General features: G+C 40.9%; 1 protein-coding gene across 1 annotated transcript; it reads right to left on the bottom strand.

Annotated features, from left to right (window-relative positions):
• Positions 1 to 8,053: 8,053 nt before the first annotated feature.
• On the bottom strand, positions 8,054 to 14,169 carry LOC124012951 (transformer-2 protein homolog alpha-like). Its single transcript, XM_046327047.1, has 9 exons — positions 14,006 to 14,169; positions 12,261 to 12,388; positions 11,951 to 12,095; positions 11,417 to 11,476; positions 10,957 to 11,145; positions 9,562 to 9,677; positions 9,079 to 9,273; positions 8,764 to 8,834; positions 8,054 to 8,650 (listed from the first exon to the last, which is right to left on the bottom strand). The coding sequence occupies exons 1-9, from the start codon at positions 14,039 to 14,041 to the stop codon at positions 8,640 to 8,642; spliced, it is 951 nt and encodes a 316-aa protein (XP_046183003.1). The 5' UTR covers positions 14,042 to 14,169; the 3' UTR covers positions 8,054 to 8,639.
• Between the last annotated feature and the right edge of the window lie 6,224 nt (positions 14,170 to 20,393).

Raw genomic sequence — 20,393 nt, 5'->3', positions numbered from 1 at the left:
TTCTAGATTCAATTAGTGTTCATTCCTCAAAAGCATGGACTTTCATTTTATGGTGAAAATAAAAAAGGTATGAAGAAATTTGAATGGAATAATAATAGAATGAAAGTGTAATCCATTAAATTTAATTTGAAACACATGGATGGCCACTGTTGAATAGTGTCTTGCACACACATACCAGAGCAGGATAGCCCATCATTTAACCCATATCTATACCATTTGTGCATGCATATAGTTTATTCAACTTGTAAATCGTGTTTAGGCATTGCCAACACTCATGGCATACTGCTAAAACACCTTCTTCAAATGTAGAACTGCAGGAAAAGTTACTTACTCGTTTCTAGACAACATAAGAACAATTGAGTTTCATGGACATGTTCATGTTAGGCAAAAAGAAGCGAACTGGAATTGCCAGTTAGGTAGGCCCTCTGTTTTGGCACTGGCAGCACCTTAAATTGACATACTCTATGCTGGCCAAACATAGAGTGCGCTCCTATTGGTTGGAAAGACTGACCAATCAGAGAGCTCATTCTCGCTCTCTACTACTCGTGCTGGATCGAGCTCAGCGTGTTCATTCATTGGCTCCTCTGTACGGCTGTTCTATATGAATCAGCGCGCGAAAAAAATGTTTTTTCACTGTTTATGGAAAAAGATAATAGCACGTTCCTAATCTAACGAAATAATTAAAATGCGACTAGATACATGTTAGGCTACTCCACAAGAACAGTCCCATTATTTGTGTTGGTCAATGAGAAAGTTGGAGATAGAAATGATCTTATATAAAAGAAAAAGGTAAAATGGGTAAATTAGATGGTTTCAAACACCTCTATTAGGCCTACATGTTCTTCTGTTTCGCAAATTCACCTGTAATGTATTAAATGGTAAAAATAAGGATGTCATCTTTTCCTCAACATAAAAGTCTACTTGCCTTTCAACAAACAATAAACAACCGTGTAATTAATTCGTTTAGTTCAATAGTCTAGCCTATTCGTTCAGTAAACCCGCACAATTTAGTCGATTTATTCAATGAGCCCAACTCTAATTTTGTTTGTTGTGAAATAACACAATGTTTATATAAGACACTTTTCTGGAAATGTGAAATATACTATGTGTTCATATAGATAAAATATTGGACTATCAGTGTGACTTAGATTCTATACTTTGTTTACGTCCAACCAATGTACGCAGTCCTTCTCTTCGCTACCATTCCAGGCTTGTACAATGAGCTCAGAAACTGCAAAGTGGTGAATATATTCGTGAAGAATGTACAGAAAAAGACCCCGCCCACATTCTTTGAGGAAAACTTTATTCCTTAGGGCTAAACAGGCTTAAATAAAGAAAGATCCATATACCAAAGACTACATCTTGCATGGAATGATTTGAGATTTTTAAGAATGGAAAGCACACGGGGACCATCGGTGAGATTTTAAGACCAAATACGATTATATTTAATTCCATAATGACGAATGTTTAAGTTTAAACAATAGGCTATGTATTTCTGTGTCGTGATGTGGAGGATAAATGTCTCATTCGTTCCCGTCTTTTAGTGAAAAAGGGGAACCGTTTCTATTTATTTATACTTCAGTCGAATATCTCGAAACATCTCTTGTAAGTCTCAATGCATTCCATTGGCTGACTGCTTAAGCTAGAATGTATGGTGCATTCTTGTCGTGAACGCCATGTTGTACTGAATATTGAAAAAACGTGTGTGAGAACTATTCTCCAAAGATTTATGTAATCGATATGGTACGGATAAATAACTTATTGCGCCTTACATTTTAACGTTTTTTCGAAATAGATTTGGTCTTTTCCCCTGTGAGGTCACCCTATAGACTTTCACTAATGTCTTCTGCATAGAAAATGGCGGTGTTCTGCCTAGGTCTACTTCAATGATCATTCTAAAAACAATATATATTATTGATAACGAAAGGTTCTAAGTGAATGACAAATTAAAATAAATAAACATGTAAGTTCAGAACAATGTTTGTGCCCTTTATATAGTTCTTTATCAAACGTTTTATGTTGAAGACATTTTTGCTTTGGATTCTATCCATTCAAATTGTTGTTCAAGACCCTTTTTGCCAGTCTCTGGATCTAGGCCTATTTTATGTGAATGTCAGTGTGATCTTTTCAATTAGTGAAGCATAGTATAGCTGGTGAAGATGTTCACCAATGTTTATTGTCATAAACTTACAAATAGCTTAGGAAATGTGACTTTTAGGAATGTTATAAGAATTCAATATTTGTTTGATAACAGCAGTTAACTTGTTGTTAGAAACCTGTCCAGAAAATAGTATTTCAGACACTGTACAATATTACATGAAACAACAAATCAACTGATTTTATTTATATGTCAGCTAATTTTCTTGATAGAAATGATTTCTAGTATCAAGTTGCAGTATATCGTCATTTCATGGTAGATTTTCTTTACTCCAATTCAATACAGAAAACACATTTATGAACGAAACCCTCAGAGAATATTATGCATATTCATTTAATTTCGGTTCAAGTAACCTCATGAGTTGAAAATTAATATTGTTTATTAATTAAATTATATCAAATGAGTTCCTGAACTGACCTAAACTCTGATGCAAACTACACTTCAAGTCACTTAATCTGAACACTTCCAAGCATACATTACTTATATATTACAATAGGCTATGTTCATTTATTCACTCATTTCCAGTTCATTTTGGAATTGACATATAATTCATTTGTGATCCATGTTTGATTTGTATTTTGAAACAGTTATTTATTGGTGTTGTATTAAACAACTGTACCTAGTGCCTCTTCTAAAATGTACTATAAAACACACACATTAATTTATAAGAAGAGAACACAAAAAACTTCAGAGAGATAGTTTTCTGAACTTCAGACCAAGCCTCTGCATGCTAAGTTTGAAAAGCAAACATATTGAAACACATCTCACCAATAAAACCAATCCTGGCCTGCACGCTGGTAATTCTTGTTTATTAACAATAAGTGGAAACTTAGCAGAGTGCAACATTCAGAATGTTGCAGATAGAAGTGTGATGAATAGAGTGTAATAACTTACGTGTTGCATGATAGTGGATCATGTCTGTTCTATATTCTAGAATGTACATCATGTTTTAAACTGACATGGTGTGAAATTTGCACCCAGAATCAAAATCACGTTTATTGTCCTACAAGAGTAAAATCTTGAATTGGCCTTTGGTAATTGGAAAATGGATATTGTCTGATTAATTTAGGTACTACATAATCATACTGAATAATAACACTGAGTAAAAGTACATAGTTCTTTGGTGTTTACAGATCTGAAAGAGACAGATAGGTTTAAGCAATATGGCAGAGAATACATTAGATTGCTTTCACCATGTTGCTTACACCTTTCAAATGTGAAAACACAGAAGCGGTAGGAACTTGGGTAGTTTTGGAACCAGACAGAACTACTCATTAGGAATGCACTATATAGGTATTATGGCTGCTCTTTGAGACCTAATGTATGCCTCTGACCATGAGGTCAGGGAATAGCCTATCAACTCATCTTGACTGTGAGGCAGAGGCAAATATGGTGGATAAATATAGATAGTTCACTCAGGCTGTTTGCCATTGGAAACAAATGGTCAGTTCCAGCCTACTTAACTGGGTGTCTCCCATAGACACCAATGCAATAGCAGCTGGGTCTGGTCTACTTCATTGACTTTCACCTTCTGTCTATAGTAGAGGTTATCCTTGCTCCACTGTTTCTCCTTGCAGACATATTTACCTTTATTTAACCAGGCAAGTCAGTTAAGAACAAATCCTTACTGCCTGTTCAGGGGCAGAACAACAGATTTATACCTTGTCAGCTCAGGGGTTTGAACTTGCAACCTTCCGGTTACTAGTCCAACGCTCTAACCACTAGACTACCCTGCCGCCCCAGGGTAACAGAGATAGCCGTGCAGTTATTGGGGTTCAATAACCAAATAAGGCCAACGTATTTGGTTTCCACTCATGTTAAAGTAACTTTTACATTTCCTTAAACAACTTTGTTTTATTGATTATTGTTTGATTCACCAGTGTTTGGATATGATTTAATTGGCTATGATGTTTCCCCAGTCTCATCCAGTGATGCCTTTACCACCCTGCAGGTAAAACTTACTCTTCTGTCTGCATTTGTCCCCTATAATGATTGTTCAACCATGTTTGCATTACTATTCACCAGCAGATGGTGGTGCTGATAAAGGCGGTCAAAGAAAGGTGAGAGTGGTCTTATGACATGTGTTTACCCTCTTTCAAACATGTGCAACTCTACTGTAATTCAACTATTTATTTTCAAAGATAGCCTCAAAATATTACCTAATTCCCTGTAGCCATTCCCTTTGCAAGGGGAAGATGAAACTCTATTGGTCAACATAAACTAGTAGGGCTGGTCAGTTTATTACTATTTTCCCTTGTAACTGTATCTTGGATTAAAAATAATTTGCTCTTAAAACAAACTATAGCATTATTTTCTAATGTTTATTTTCCTGACCCTATAGTAACCACAGTGTCGTCAGTGGTGTGATGGTAGTCATTACCCACTTCAGTGGACTCCGGTATCATTAGTTTCAAGGTCTCCCGATACTCCAGATAAACGTTGTGGTTTCCACCCCACCCCTCTGTCACAGCTTCTGATCAGTCAACTAGCCTGCCTGAATAACAAATGCTCTTCATTTGCACATCTTCTTTACCCTTCCTCCTCTCCATACCAATATGTGTGTTAATTAGATTGATGGTCCCCCCAACTGATCACACAATTGACTGTGTGGATCACACCCATTCCGTTGAGCATTTTCTCAGACAAGGTGTGTCACTCTCTGTCTGATTGGATTATTCAGCGTGGCAGATAGAAATGCAATTCATAGAGCTGAGCTGAAACACAATCCCTGTGGTCTATTCTACATGACAGAGAAATGATCTGTTTCACACCACGTATTTTAATCTGAATTTCCTGTAGTTGTGCCCTCTTGAGGGTTGAAGAAAGAAAACTGAAAATAGAGCAGTAATTTCCATTTTATGTGGACAACAGATTATTTCTGTGGAGTGTATTGCATAGATACATAGGTGTCTGGTTAGACTGTAAAATCTCCTTCCAGGATCACATTAAGCATCTCCAATCCAAAATTACATGTAGAATTGGCTTCCTATACCGCAACAAAGCCACCTTCACTCATGCTGCCAAACATACCCTCATAAAACTGACCATCCTACCGATCCTTGACTTTGGTGATGTCATCTATAAAAATGCCTCCAACACTCTACTCAACAAACTGGAGGCAGTCTATCACAGTGCCATCTGTTTTGTCACCAAAGCCCCATACACTACCCACCATTGCGACGCTCTCGTTGGTTGGCCCTCGCTTCATAATCGTCGCCAAACCCACTGGCTACAGGTTATCTACAAGTCTCTGCTAGGTAAAGCCCCGCCTTATCTCAGCTCACTGGTCACCATAGCAGCACCCACTCGTAGCACGCACTCCAGCAGGTACAGTGGGGCAAAAAAGTATTTAGTCAGCCTCCAATTGTGCAAGTTCTCCCGCTTAAAAAGATAAGAGAGGCCTGAAATTTTCATCATAGGTACACTTCAACTATGACAGACAAAATGAGAAAAAAAATCCAGAAAATCACATTGTAGGATTTTTAATGAATTTATTTGCAAATTATGGTGGAAAATAAGTATTTGGTCACCTTGCTCTTGCAAGATTTCTGGCTCTCACAGACCTGTAACTTCTTCTTTAAGAGGCCCTTCTGTCCTCCACTCGATACCTGTATTAATGGAACCTGTTTGAACTTGTTATCAGTATAAAAGACACCTGTCCACAACCTCAAACAGTCACACTCCAAACTCCACTATGGCCAAGACCAAAGAGCTGTCAAAGGACACCAGAAACAAAATTGTAGACCTGCACCAGGCTGGGAAGACTGAATCTGCAATAGGCAAGCAGCTTGGTTTGAAGAAATCAACTGTGGGAGCAATTATTAGGAAATGGAAGACATACAAGACCTCTGATAATCTCCCTCGATCTGGGACTCCATGCAAGATCTCACCCCGTGGGGTCAAAATCATCACAAGAACGGTGAGCAAAAATCCCAGAACCACACGGGGAGACCTAGTGGATGACCTGCAGAGAGCTGGAACCAAAGTAACAAAGCCTACCATCAGTAACACACTACGCCGCCAGGGATCCTGCAGTGCCAGACGTGTCCCCCTGCTTAAGCCAGTACATGTCCAGACTTACAGAAAACATTTGACCTCTGTCATTGCCAACAAAGGGTATATAACAAAGTATTGAGATAAACTTTTGTTATTGACCAAGTACTTATTTCCCACCATAATTTGTAAATAAATTCATTAAAAATCCTACAATGTGATTTTCTGGATTTTTTTCTCTCATATTGTGTGTCATAGTTGAAGTGTACCTATGATGACAATTACAGGCCTCTCTCGTCTTTTTAAGTGGGAGAACATGCACAATTGGTGGCTGACTAAATACTATATACCACTGTATATCTCAGTGGTCACCCCCAAAGCCAATTCCTCCTTTGGTCGTCTTTCCTTCCAATTCTCTGCTGCCATTGACTGGAATGAACTGCAAAAATCTCTGAAGCTGGAGACTCATATCTCCCTCACTAACTTTAAGCGCCAGCTGTCAGAGCAGCTCACAGATCACTGCAATGGAAACATAGCCCATCTGTAAACAGCCCATCTACCTACCTCATCCCCATACAGTATTTTTTTTTATCTTGCTCCTTTGCATCCCAGTATCTCTACTTGCACATCCATCTTCTGCACATCTACCATTCCAGTGTTTTAATTTAATACTTTGCCACCATTGCCTTTTTATTCCCTAATTCCCTTATCTTACCTCATTTCTACTCACTGTATATAGACTTGTTTTCTTTTGTTCTACTGTATTATTGACCATGTTTTGTTTATTCCATGTGTAACTCTGTGTTCTTTTATGTGTCAAATTGCTATGCTTTATCTTGGCAGTAGCCTACCTGGTTAAATAAAAAAAAGAGCAGACTAATGCCCCAAAAAGTTTTAAAATGGCCAGCACCATTGAGAACTTTCACAAATTTGAAGTAATCAGCTGGGGAGTCTTGCTATGGGTTAAGGAAGGATCACATAATTCCATCCAGGTCATCAGTAGGTATCAGCCAATGAAGTCTACTCATGAGGCAACATTCCATAACTGCAGGTAGCAGTAAATCACCAACCTTTACCTATTCAAACACACTCCAGGTGGCAGTATGCACCCTTTGTTTACCAACTCAGAATTTAAGAGACTTGACTACTTCTGAAATGGAGATGGCCTCAATGGCACCATAATGGGGCACAAACAATGATGTGTCCTCTATCTGAAGTGTTGTGAATGCTTCACAGTGCTGAACACATCCTAAAAAAGGAGTTGGACTAGTGTATCATTACATAGTAAAACAAAGGGGCAAATAGGAAGTGTGATTTTTCACTTGTTTGATCAGAGATTTTTTTTTAACTAGGCAAGTCAGTAAGAACAAATTCTTAATTTCAATGACGGCCTAGGAACAATGCCTGTTCAGGGGCAGAACGACAGATTTGTCGTTCTTGTCAGCTCGGGGATTTGAACTTGCAACCTTCCAGTTACTAGTCCAACTGCTCTAACCACTAGGTTACTCTGCCGCTGAATACAATGGAAAACAGGAAAGAGGATATAAGCTTGAGAAGTAGGTATATTTCAGTAAAATGATTCATGTCTGAAAAGCAATGGCCACATTTATCAATGATGAGCAGCACAAATGTTTGTACCATTCTTATGAGCATTTCTTTCGCATGTTATCACATTTGTTGCTCCAACAGGAAAACCGAAGTCTTGTGTGGGTTTTGGTATTTCTCCACAGAAGAGATTTGAAATTGTATGCATGTTGATTAGGATGTGCATTGTGGTCTAGAAGTTCTTAATATCAATATAAACAAAACATCTGTAATGACTAATGCATATCTATGAGACATTTTGTGGTACCCCAACAGCTTCACTTTCATATCAGAATCAAGCTCAATCATCATCACACATCAAGATTTGGGTTTTTATTTTCATAAAAAGAAAAAAAAATCATACATCCAAATAAAAATCTCCGGAGGTATCCCGACAATAAACAACCAACTCAAAAACGAAGACCCTTCTCAATCCTCTGATTCATTTCACATTTCCTCTTACTAAAACCAAAAAGCCTGTTTGAATACTTTGAATATTAAATGCATCTTTCCTTCCCTTGAGGTAATCACTGATCTGTCAAGGCTGGATTGGTGAAAGCAATAAAATGTATACCATGCTTCCACTTATACAGTCACTTACAGATCAGGGATGGAGAAGGGTACGTTTTAAAGACACTCAAAACAGGCTCAATTAGTTTCATTACCACCCTCTAGGTCTTTAGCAAACACTACATGGATGCATCGAAAAGTTTTAAAAAATGAAGACATCTAAAGCACGTAAACAAACGACTGACTCCCTGTCCGAACTCTGACTTTCGTGCTAGGTCACAGAGGAGATTTTGTCTGTTGATAAACACTTTAGTGAGCTTGACAAAGCTCCCAAACGGCTCCGTTCCAATGTGGGTCACGAAGAAAAGGAAAACTTAATCTTGATGGAAGTCTGTTAGTATCGTCCTGCAAAGAGACAATGACGCATGTTAGTGTCTAAGGCTCTCTCAGACATCAAACACCAGAGTATGGTTTAAAAAGTTTACAAAAACTGTTGAGGTGTTTGTGTGTGTACTTACGTGGGCTGTATGAGCGAGACCTGGAGCGTGACCTGTATCGACTGTAGTAGGGAGAGGGAGAGCGCCTGCGACTGTAAGAGGGAGCGAGAGAACAAAAAGATGTACAATAGCGTAAGAAGGAATAACTCACAATATTAGCCAGCATTGGACAAGTAACCCCATTCATCCCCTCAAATTTAACATGAAAACCAGCAATGTTGAGTTAGCCCTGGTGGAAAAAATATAATATTTTTATTCCAAATATATTTGTAGATACTTAAGGTTATCTCCAATGTGAATCTCTTGAATAAAGTCAACATCCTGAGTATAACTCACCTGTACTTGTCGTACTCGTCATATCTGTCATATCCCCGGTCTCCACCTCGGTCTCCCCGATCGTATCCACGGTCATATCCACGGTCGTAGCCACCGCCCCGTCGATCATCATATCGGTCGTACGAGTCCCGGCCCCTCCTCCCTCCACCACTGCTGCCACTGTTTCGCTCTCCTCCTCCTCCACCACCACCATTACTGAAGAAGGGACAAGTTCATGTTTATTGAGCGTTACAAGATTCCCTAAAACAATCCTTGTCTGCATCCGATATGGCACCAGGTTCCCTATAAGGGACAGGGCGCCATTTCAGACACAACCCATAACTACCAATAAGCTAAGTAATACTATCCCCCAGTATCACTACTTCACACAACGACATCCAAGAAAGAAAAAACAGACACACAAAACCCACAGGAGACAGAACACTGGCAGCAAGACATCTGTAAAATCACACAATGAGCAGAGATTAACCATCCCATACTTACTGTGTGGGTCGGCCCATGTAGATGCCAGGCGTAGGGGTGTGGGCCCTCTTGGTGATGGAGAAGTCCACTCTGATACGTCTCCCGTCCAGCTCCATACCGTTGGCACGCTCCATCGCCTAGAAAAAAAAGAGACGAGGAACCAAATAATAGGAGTTTAAAATCAGTTACTCTGAAAATGAGCTTCTCTCCATCTCAACTCTGGGTTCTACTTGCCCAGGGAGTGTTTTGGGGTGAAGGGTAAAGACACGGTTTAATGTGTGCGCATACTGAGCACGACTTGCACTGACCCATTTAGCCAGCACAGGCGTTGAGACTGCTTCTCCGATAGAAATCCCAGATCACGCTTGTAGACGATGTCATGGTGACGTTGGCTAGCTAAGCTCATATGCAGAAACACATCATTGGGTCTAATGTATCACACCGAAACTGAGCATGTGCAGGCCTTCAAATTAAATGCATTCCTTCGATATACAGTTGTCACTGTCACGAGGTTTGAGTAACATTTTCAGTTACTTAAGACATTGGCGCAAATCCAAGCTGTGCCTTTAGATTTCAAGAAAATGAAGGAAGAATGACTTCTCAAACCGCAAACCCCGTCTACAGTCTGCTTCGCAAGCAATCCTCAAAGTCTTGCGACGATGGGCCTCTGGGTTTAGAACCTTCATCACAGTGAAGAGTTCCATGTGACTGGTACCACAGCGAACTTGGAGTGGCAGGCCTGACACCTGCTGGTGCTTATGAGTAGTCACACCTAACACAACAGATACAATATGAAAGCTAATGGATAGACTAGTCCGCGTACAATATCAATTGTTCAAGATGAATTAGCAAATTAACAGGATTTTGAACCTTTTAGATATTCAAGGATTGAGGAATAAGGCGTTTGACACCACAAGTTACCGTCGCCTCTTAGGTATTACTGTATTCCCCAATGATTAACAGCACTTCTTATGACGATAAAATTGGTTCTGAATAAGACATCTTTTCCCCCAAACTCTCTCTCAATGAATCTTTCCTAGATTCCCATTTCCTTTCATCTTTATTAAAACCCATTGGACAAGAAGGTTTGAGGGCAGGGACTTAGACCTCTCCACTCCAATAGGGGCGTCAGGTAGCCTAGTGGTTAGAGTGTTGGGCCAGTAACCGAAAGGTTGCTAGATCGAATCCCCAAGCGGACACAGTATAATTCTGTATTTCTGCCCCTGAACAAGGCAGTTAACCCACTGTTCCTAGGCCGTCATTGTGAATAATAATTTGTTCTCAACTGACTTGCCTAGTTAAATAAAGGTTCATTAAAAACATTTTTAAATAGTTTGAGGAGCAAGGAGAGAGGATGCAATAATCAAGGATAGACAAATTGCGAAAGAGGTCCAGACTGCGACATTTGTTCCATACCTCCTTGGAGTCGTCGATCCTCTCAAAGTAGACAAAGGCAAAGCCGCGGGAGCGCCCGGTGCGCTGGTCATACACCACATTAACCCCGGCCAGTGGGCCATACCGACCAAACACTTCCCTCAGGTCCTTCTCCGTGGTGTACAGGCTCAGCCCAAACACCCCCAGGCACTGGTTGGGGTCAGGGTTCGCCTAGAGGTCAAAGGGGTCAGATTTCAAAGCAGCTGATAGGAAGAAGTAGATTACCAGCCACTGGGAGTAGCATGCGAGTTACCTGTAAATCACTCATCGTCTCAGTCCCTCTCGCTCACTTACACACAACCCCCGATCTGAGTCATACATGGGACGGTATTCAGGAGCGTTACTGCTAGACCACAGGATTTGCATGTTGAGGTCCCCTTCACATTAAAATACTCCAGTGCTCTTCTAATGTAGAAGATAAAAGGTAAGAATGTTTACATACCCTGGCATCCTCATCACCTCCTGCTCCCTGACCAAATGTCTCTTTTCTGAAGTCATGGCTCTATTGACATAGAGGGAGGGTTAAATAAAAGGGTTATTAATTAAGTCACAGCATTCTGTTTCCTGTAACAGACAATACAGCTTTGGTATTTTCTATACCATACTGAGCTGTAAATTAACACTACCTACAATTAACTATGTACACACATCCTAATAAAGTTCCACAATTACATAAAGCAGCTGCAAGCCCTTAAATGTGACAATTTGGTATTTTCTACACCCTACTGAGCTGTTCCTCCACCACAGGGTTTCCCAACCCTCTTCTTGGTAACAGTCATGTTTCACATACTAAAAACTGGAACACTTGCTGTAACTAGACCACTAATAATCAAGCCCACGACTAGTTGAACCAGATGTGACAATTTAGGATTACAATAAATGTGAAACGTCTGGTGGTTACCAAGGAGAGAGTTGCGAAGTACTGCTCTACTCATTCAGCAGTCAGACCCTGACCTGTCAGCAATGTGATACTCACTCTGCTGCTGGTATGGCGGCGGTTAGGTGACTCGCTTTGGCTCTTCTTCTTCCGGTATTCCGGGCTGTAGGAACGGGACTTCTTCCGGTTGGAGGGGGAGCGAGAGTGGCTGTACCTGCGGTTGGAGTGCCTCCGAGAGCGAGACCTGGAGAGGTTGGAGGAGAGAGGGCCATAGGAAGGAATGAGGGAAAGGGGAGAGCAAGAGAATTGTCAGCTTGACCCACAGCACATTGAGACATCACTCTCCACAAATAGAATGGAAATCATTGAGTAATTTCTGCTAAGAGAAATAACAGGAGGACAGACTCACCTGGACTTAGAGCGGGACCGAGACTCTGAGTGTTTGGCGGCCCTGGATGGGCTCGCGGAGCCGGATCTGCTCTCTGACTTGACCCGGACAGGACTGCCACGGTCCAATTTGGATGGGAAGCGAGAGCCCTAATGTTACAGTAACCTCGTGTTAAAGAGGCCCCCTCTTATACTTAAAACACACATTACTCAGAAGGAACACACACAAGCAACTTTTCAAAGCCAGACATAAACCACTAGAGCTCATACACTGTGGAGGAAAGGGTTAGCGCTCCAACACGTCTATTACATATGAGAGAAGATTAACAAAAAAAAAACCTTTAAAAATCCTTCACTTGGATTAATAATATGTTAGAACCCTGTCAATGTTAACATATCCCGTGTCTCATTTCTTCTACCTGGGTCAAACTAAAGTCAACATGCATTTTTAAACTATAGAAATGGAGCATAGAAGTGTAAAGACACTTGGAACATATACTGTACATTTACTTAACCTAGGGATACATTCATTCTTTCTTCCAGATTCTTTATATACTCTACTTCCTTCTCTCAGGAATTCTACTGTTCTTCGTCGTTCTTCTTTTTTCCATTTTCATTTTCTGATTCCGGGTTCTCTTCCCCAAATAGAAACCATTTTCACCTTTAGCCATACACACTGCAAGCGCTTCTATATCTGACCACCAATCTTCCAGTTTCATTCATTTTCCCCTTCCCACTTCTATGTTCTGCTCTGTAACTGTTTTTCAAAAAAGCCTTCGTTTATTCTTGGATATTTTCTTCCACATTCTTGGATAAAACTCTTCACATCCTTCACGATCAATAACCTTAATGAAAAAAGAACATTCAATATAATTAAAGATCATGAATTTATAGAAAAATAAAAAATATTTCGTGAAATAATGAATATCTACAGCATCTCTAGTATATAGCAGGACAAACTATACTTGCAAAAATGGTTTAGTTATTACCCATCATCTCATAAGGGTTTAGTGATGAGTACAACTTTTCAATAGGGCAACATTGTAATACATTGTTCACTTACTCAGTGTTGTGCTGCAACATTGCGAGAGGACTTTAGAAAACGTTTTCACTCTCACAATTAGCTACGATGTGGGATGTTACGTTACTTTGACCGCTAATTTATTTAGCTACAATATTATAATTTAAAGATTGCTGTAAACAGGAAAGGTAGAGCGGCTTGAAGCTCAGATTGCCTGACTGCAACTGGTACGACAAAGGCACCAAACTTACCTCTTATAGCGAACTCGCTCATTTCTGTGTCATGTGCATAAAGTTACGTTTATGCTACCGATAGCATCATGTACGATAACCAAAGATAGCGATAACATTAGCCAGTTAGCTAGCTAGAAACGTCACCTAGCTAGCTTGCGACGTAGCTAGTATTGTATTGTTCGGCTGGCAACTAGCGAAAGGTAACGTTACGTAGCTACTACTATACTAGCTAACAGTAACGAACCAGTGTATCCTAGTAAGATTCAATAGTGTGCCGAACATTTTGTTTCTGTCTTACTACCTTTTTTAAGTTGCGAATTTTGTTGCGTTAATTAACGTTAGCTGCTCAAACCGCTAATTAGCCTACTAAGCTAGCTTGCCAGAACGTTGCTAACAAAGATAGCATATTATTAACTTAGCCTGTTAGTTAGCTAGCTAGCTAGAATACTGTATATAAGCAAGGGAGGAAAGATAGGACATTGTTTTGGGTTCCGTTGCAACGCTAATACTTACTCGTCCATCGAAGTTTCCATCCTCAATGTCACTCATTTTGCAAAGAGATTAACGATATAGCTAGTGAGCTAGCTAACGTTTCCAGACAAAATACAGTGTCCTCCTTTGCGCTTCTCTGCTCTTTCTCGTGGTGGAAGATGGCGGAGGAGGACGGAAGTTTTTAGTTTGTTTATCAACTGCAAATTTTGTGCTGACGTCATCTTGATTCCTGTCACGCCTGCTTTATACTACGGTTCCATAGTCCATCCATTTATTGATTCAATTCAAATGCGGATCTTGTAGGCCTATGTCTGAATAACAAACTAAGATTCTTGACCAGATGTAGCTACGGTATTACAATAGTGTTCCTGGCCATTTCTGTATGACCCAGAGGGTCCCCAAACATGTGTAAGCCATTGTAACTCTACTCATTTGCCATATGAACATTGTTGGATACTGACCACCCATACCCAGCCATGGCTATTTGTCTCTTAGTTGATCAACTGCCTTGTGAATACAGAACCCATGAAATAGGAAAATATTATCTACGATAATCGATAACTTCAATGATCGATTATCCTTCACCCAAATCCAGACAGCTGATGTTCTGAAAGAGCTGCAAAATCTGGATCCTAGACAATCAGGACCCTCTCTTTCTAAAATTATCCGCAGAAATGGTTGCAATCCCTATTACTAGCCTATTCAACCTCTTTCATATTGTCTGAGATCCCCAAAGATTGGAAAGCTGCCGCGGTCATCCCCCTCTTCTAAGGGGGAGACACTCTAGACCCAAACTGTTATAGATCTATATCCATTCTGCCCTGCCTTTCTAAAATATGAAAGCCAAGTTAATAAACAGATCACTGACCATTTCGAATCCAACCGTACCTTCTCCACTATGCCATCTGGTTCCGAGCTAGTCATGGGTGCACCTCTGCTACGCTCAAGGTCCTAAACGATATCATAACTGCCAGTACTCTGCAGCCGTCTTCATTTACCTGGCCAAGGCTTTCGAATCTGTCAATCACTGCATTCTTATCGGCACACTCAATAGCTTTGGCTTCTTAAATGACTGCCTCGCCTGGTTCACCAACTACTTCTCAGATAGAGTTCAGTGGGTCAAATCGGAGGGCCTGTTGTCCGGACCTCTGGCAGTCTCTATGGGGGTGCCACAGGGTTAAATTCTCAGGCCTACTCTTTTCTCTGTATACATCAATGATGTCCCTCTTGCTGTGGGTGATTATCTGATCCACCTCTACGCAGACGACACCATTCTATATACATGTGGCCCTTTTTTGGACACTGTATTAACAAACCTCCAAACAAGCTTCAACGCCATACAAATCTCCTTCCGTGGCATCCAACTGCTTTTAAATGCTAGTAAAACTAAGTGCATGCTCTTCAACCGATTGCTGCCCGCACCCTCTCGCCCGACTAGCATCACTACTCTGTCACCTAGAGATGAATGTACTTTGGTGCGGAAAGTGCAAATCAATCCCAGAATAACAGCAAAGTGCCTTGTAAAGATGCATGCTGGTGGAAACCGGTACAAAAGTATCTATATCCACAGTAAAACGAGTCTTATATCGACATAACCTGAAAGGCCGCTCAGCAAGGAAGAAGCCACTGCTCCAAAACCGCCATAAAAAAGCCAGACTACAGTTTGCAACTGCACATGGGGCAAAGATGGTACTTTTTGGAGAAATGTCCTCTAGTCTGATGAAACAAAAATAGAACTGTTTGGCCATAATGACCATTGTTATGTTTGGAGGAAAAGGGGAAGGATTGCAAGCCGAAGAATACCATCCCAACCATGAAGCACGAGGGTAGCAGCATCATGTTGTGGGGGTGATTTGCTGCAGGAGGGACTTTTTTATGGCGGTTTTGCAGCATTGGCTTCTTCCTTGCTGAGAGACCTTTCAGGTTATGTCGATATGGGACTCGTTTTTACTGTGGATATAGATACATTTGTACCTGTTTCCTCCAGCATCTTGACAATGTCCTTTGCTGTTGTTCTGGGATTGATTTGCACTTTTCGCACCAAAGTACGTTCATTTCTAGGAGACAGAACACGTCTCCTTCCTGAGCGGTATGACGGCTGCGTGGTCTCATGGTATTTATACTTGCGTACTGTTGTTTGTACAGATGAACGTGGTACCTTCAGGCATTTGGAAATTGCTCCCAAGGATGAACCAGACTTGTTGAGGTCTACAATTTTTTTTTCTGAGGTCTTTGCTGATTTCTTTTGATTTTCCCATGATGTCAAGCAGAGGCACCGAGTTTGAAGGTAGCCCTTGAAATACATCCACAGGTAAACCTCCAATTGACTCAAATTATGTAAATTAGCTTCTCACAATCTTCTAAAGCCATGACATCATTTTCTGGAATTTTCCAAGCTGTTTAAAGACACAGTCAATTTAGTATATGTACACTTCTGACCCACTAGAATTGTGATACAGTGAATGATAAGTGAAATAATCTGTCTGTAAACAATTGTTGGAAAAATGACTTGTGTCGTGCACAAAGTAGATGTCCTAACCGCCTTGCCAAAACTATAGTTTGTTAACAAGAAATGTGTGGAGTGGTTGAAAAACTAGTTTTAATGACTCCAATTTAAGTGTATGTAAACTTCCGACTTCAACTGTATATTGCACTGGTCTCCCCCAAAGCCAACACTTACTTTGACCGCCTTTCCTTCCAGTTCTTTGCTGCCAATGACTGGAACGAATTGCAAAAATCTCTGAATTTGGAGTCTTATATCTCCCTCTCTAACTTTAAGCATCAGCTGTCAGAGCAGTTTACCAAATACTGTACCTGTACACAGCCAATTTGTAAATAGCACATCCAACTACCTCATCCCCATATTATTACTTACCCTCTTGCACCCCAGTATCTCTACTTGCACATTATCATCTGCACATCTATCACTCCAGTGTTAATGCTAATTGTAATTATTTCGCCTCAATGGCCTATTTATTGCTTGACCTCCCTAATTTTCTACATTTGCACACACTGTACATAGGTTGTTCAATTGTGTTATTGACCTTATGTTTGTTTGTGTAACTCTGTTGTTTTTGTCACAACTCTTTGCTTTATCTTGGCCAGGTCGCAGTTGTAAATGAGAACTTGTTATCAACTGGCCTACCTGGTTAAATAAAGGTTACATTTAAAAAAATATATGATTTGGGTTCCAGTCAACTTGCCATTGTTTTGGGTAAAGTTGCTGCTGAACGCTGATCTTGGGTCAGTTTTGCATTTCCAAACCAATCCTTAAACCCTTCACTCAAACTTATTGATTCTCTTGCACAGATCTAACAGCATGTGTTTCATCCTAATTATCCACCCCTTCTCCCGAAAGTGTTCACTTGCACACTTACTATAGCAATGTTGGACCGTATAAGGAGGGTTTGACTGGTTCAGAGTTCAAAGTGCCACCATGGCACATCGATAAGAAAGCAGATGAAATTAGATGAAGCGGGAATCCAAATAGTGGGGTTTAATTGCGAACACACATGGGGAAAGGTTGCAGGATAATGTTATGGTTTACTAGGGAAATACAAGCGGGATATACAGTGCATTTGGAAAGTATTCAGACCCCTTGACTTTTTCCACATTTTGTTAGGTTACAGTCTTATTCTAAAATTGATTAAATCCTTTTCCCCCCTCATCAATCTACTCACAATAACACACAATGACAAAGCAAAACAAGGTTTTTACAAATTTTTGCTAATTTATGAAGAAAAAAATGGACATATCACATTTACATAAGTATTCAGACCTTCTACTCCATACTTTGTTGAAGCACGTTTGGCAGTGATTACAGCCTAAAGGCTTCTTGGGTATGACGCTACAAGCTTGGCACAACTGTATTTGGGGAGTTTCTCTGCAGATCCTCTCAAGCTCTGCCGGGTTGGATGGGGAGCGTTGCTGCACAGCTATTTTCAGGTCATTCCAGAGATGTTTGATCGGGTTAAAGTCTGGACTCTGACTGGGCCACTCAAGGACATTGAGACTCGTCCCAAAGCCACACCTGCGTTGTCTTGGCTGTGTGCTTAGGGTCATTGTCTTGTTCGAAGGTGAACCGTCGCCCCCAGTCTGAGGTCCTGAGAGCTCTGGAGCAGATTTTCATCAAGGATCCCGCTGTACTTTGCTCTGTTCATCTTTGCCTCGATCCTAACTAGTCTCCCAGTCCCTGCCACTGAAAAACATCCCCACAGCATGATGCTGCCACCACCATGCTTCACCATAGGGATGGTGCCAGGTTACCTCCAGACGTGATGCTTGGAATTCAGGCCAAAGAGTTCAATCTTGGTTTCATCCGACCAGAGAATGTTGTTTCTCAGGGACTGAGAGTCCTTTAAGTAAGTGCCTTTCGGCAAACTGCAAGCGGGCTGTGAGTTTGAGGAGTGGCTTCCGTCAGGTCACACTACCATAAACGTCTGATTGGTGGAGTGCTGCAGAGATGGGTGTTCTTCTGGAAGGTTCTCCTATCTCCATAGAGGAGCTCTAGTGCTCTGTCAGAGTGACCATCTGGTTCTTGGTCACCTCCCTGACCAAGACCCTTCTCCCCCAATTACTCAGTTTGAGTCTTGGTGGTTCCAAATGTCTCCCATTTAAGAAAGATGGAGGCCACTGTGTTATTGGGGACGTTCAATGTTGCAGAAATGTTTGGGTACCCTTCCCCAGATCTGTGCCTCGACACAATCCTGTCTCAGAGCTCTAACGACAATTCCTTCGACCTCATGGCTTGGTTTTTTGCTCTCTCATGCACTGTCTACTGTGGTACCTTATATAGCCAGGTTTGTGCCTTTCCAAATCATGTGCAATCAATTGAATTTACCACAGGTGAACTCCAATCAAGTTGTAGAAACATCAAGGATGGTCAATGGACACAGTATGCACCGGAGCTCAATTTTGAGTCTCATAGCAAAGGGTCGGAATACTTATTGTGCCTTGCAAAAGTATTCACCCCCTTGGCATTTTTCTTATTTTGTTGCATTACAACCTGTAATTTAAATGGTTTTCATGTAATGGACATACACAAAATAGTCCAAATTGGTGAAGTGAAAATAATATCTTGTTACAATTTTTTAATTTAAAAAATATATATATAGAAAAGTGGTGCATGTACAGTGGGGCAAAAAAGTATTTAGTCAGCCACCAATTGTGCAAGTTCTCCCACTTAAAAAGATGAGAGAGGCCTGTAATTTTCATCATAGGTACACTTCAACTATGACAGACTAAATGAGAAAAAAAATCCTGAAAATCACATTGTTGGAAGGATTTTAAATGAATTTATTTGCAAAATATGGTGGAAAATAAGTATTTGGTCAATAACAAAAGTTTATCTCAATACTTTGTTATATACCTTTTTTGGAAATGACAGAGGTCAAACGTTTTCTGTAAGTCTTCACAAGGTTTTCACACACTGTTGCTGGTAATTTGGCCCATTCCTCCTTGCAGATCTTCTCTAGAGCAGTGATGTTTTGGGGCAGTTGCTGGGCAACACAGAATTTCAACTCCCTCCAAAGATTTTCTATGGGGTTGAGATCTGAAGACTGACTAGGCCACTCCAGGGCCTTGAAATGCTTCTTACGAAGCCACTCCTTCGTTGCCCGGGCGGTGTGTTTGGGATCATTGTCACGCTGAAAGACCCAGCCACGTTTCATCTTCAATGCCCTTGCTGGTGGAAGGAGGTTTTCACTCAAAATCTCACGATACATGGCCCCATTCATTCTTTCCTTTACACGGATCAGTCGTCCTGGTCCCTTTGCAGAAAAACAGCCGCAAAGCATGATGTTTCCACCCCCATGTTTCACAGTAGGTATGGTCTTCTTTGAATGCAACTCAGCATTCTTTGTCCTCCAAACACAACAAGTTGAGTTTTTACCAAAAAGTTCTATTTTGGTTTCATCTAACCATATTCTCTTCAATCTTCTTCTGGATCATCCAAATGCTCTCTAGCAAACTTCAGACGGACCTGGACATGTACTGGCTTAAGCAGGGGGACACGTCTGGCACTGCAGGATTTGAGTCCCTGGCGGCGTAGTGTGTTACTGATGGTAAGCTTTGTTACTTTGGTCCCAGCTCTCTGCAGGTCATTTACTAGGTCCCCCCGTATGGTTCTGGGATTGTGATCATTTTGACCCCACGGGGTGAGATCTTGCATGGAGCCCCAGATCGAGGGAGATTATCAGTGGTCTTGTATGTCTTCCATTTCCTAATAATTGCTCCCACAGTTGATTTCTTCAAACCAAGCTGCTTACCTATTGCAGATGCAGTCTTCCCAGCCTGGTGCAGGGCTACAATTTTGTTTCTGGTGTCCTTTGACAGCTCTTTGGTCTTAGCCATAGTGGAGTTTGGAGTGTGACTGTTTGAGGTTGTGGACAGGTGTCTTTTATACTGATAA

This window comes from Oncorhynchus gorbuscha, linkage group LG24 (assembly GCF_021184085.1).
Source record: "Oncorhynchus gorbuscha isolate QuinsamMale2020 ecotype Even-year linkage group LG24, OgorEven_v1.0, whole genome shotgun sequence".
Classification (NCBI taxonomy): domain Eukaryota; kingdom Metazoa; phylum Chordata; class Actinopteri; order Salmoniformes; family Salmonidae; genus Oncorhynchus; species Oncorhynchus gorbuscha.
This window is presented reverse-complemented; position numbering and strand designations above follow the sequence as displayed.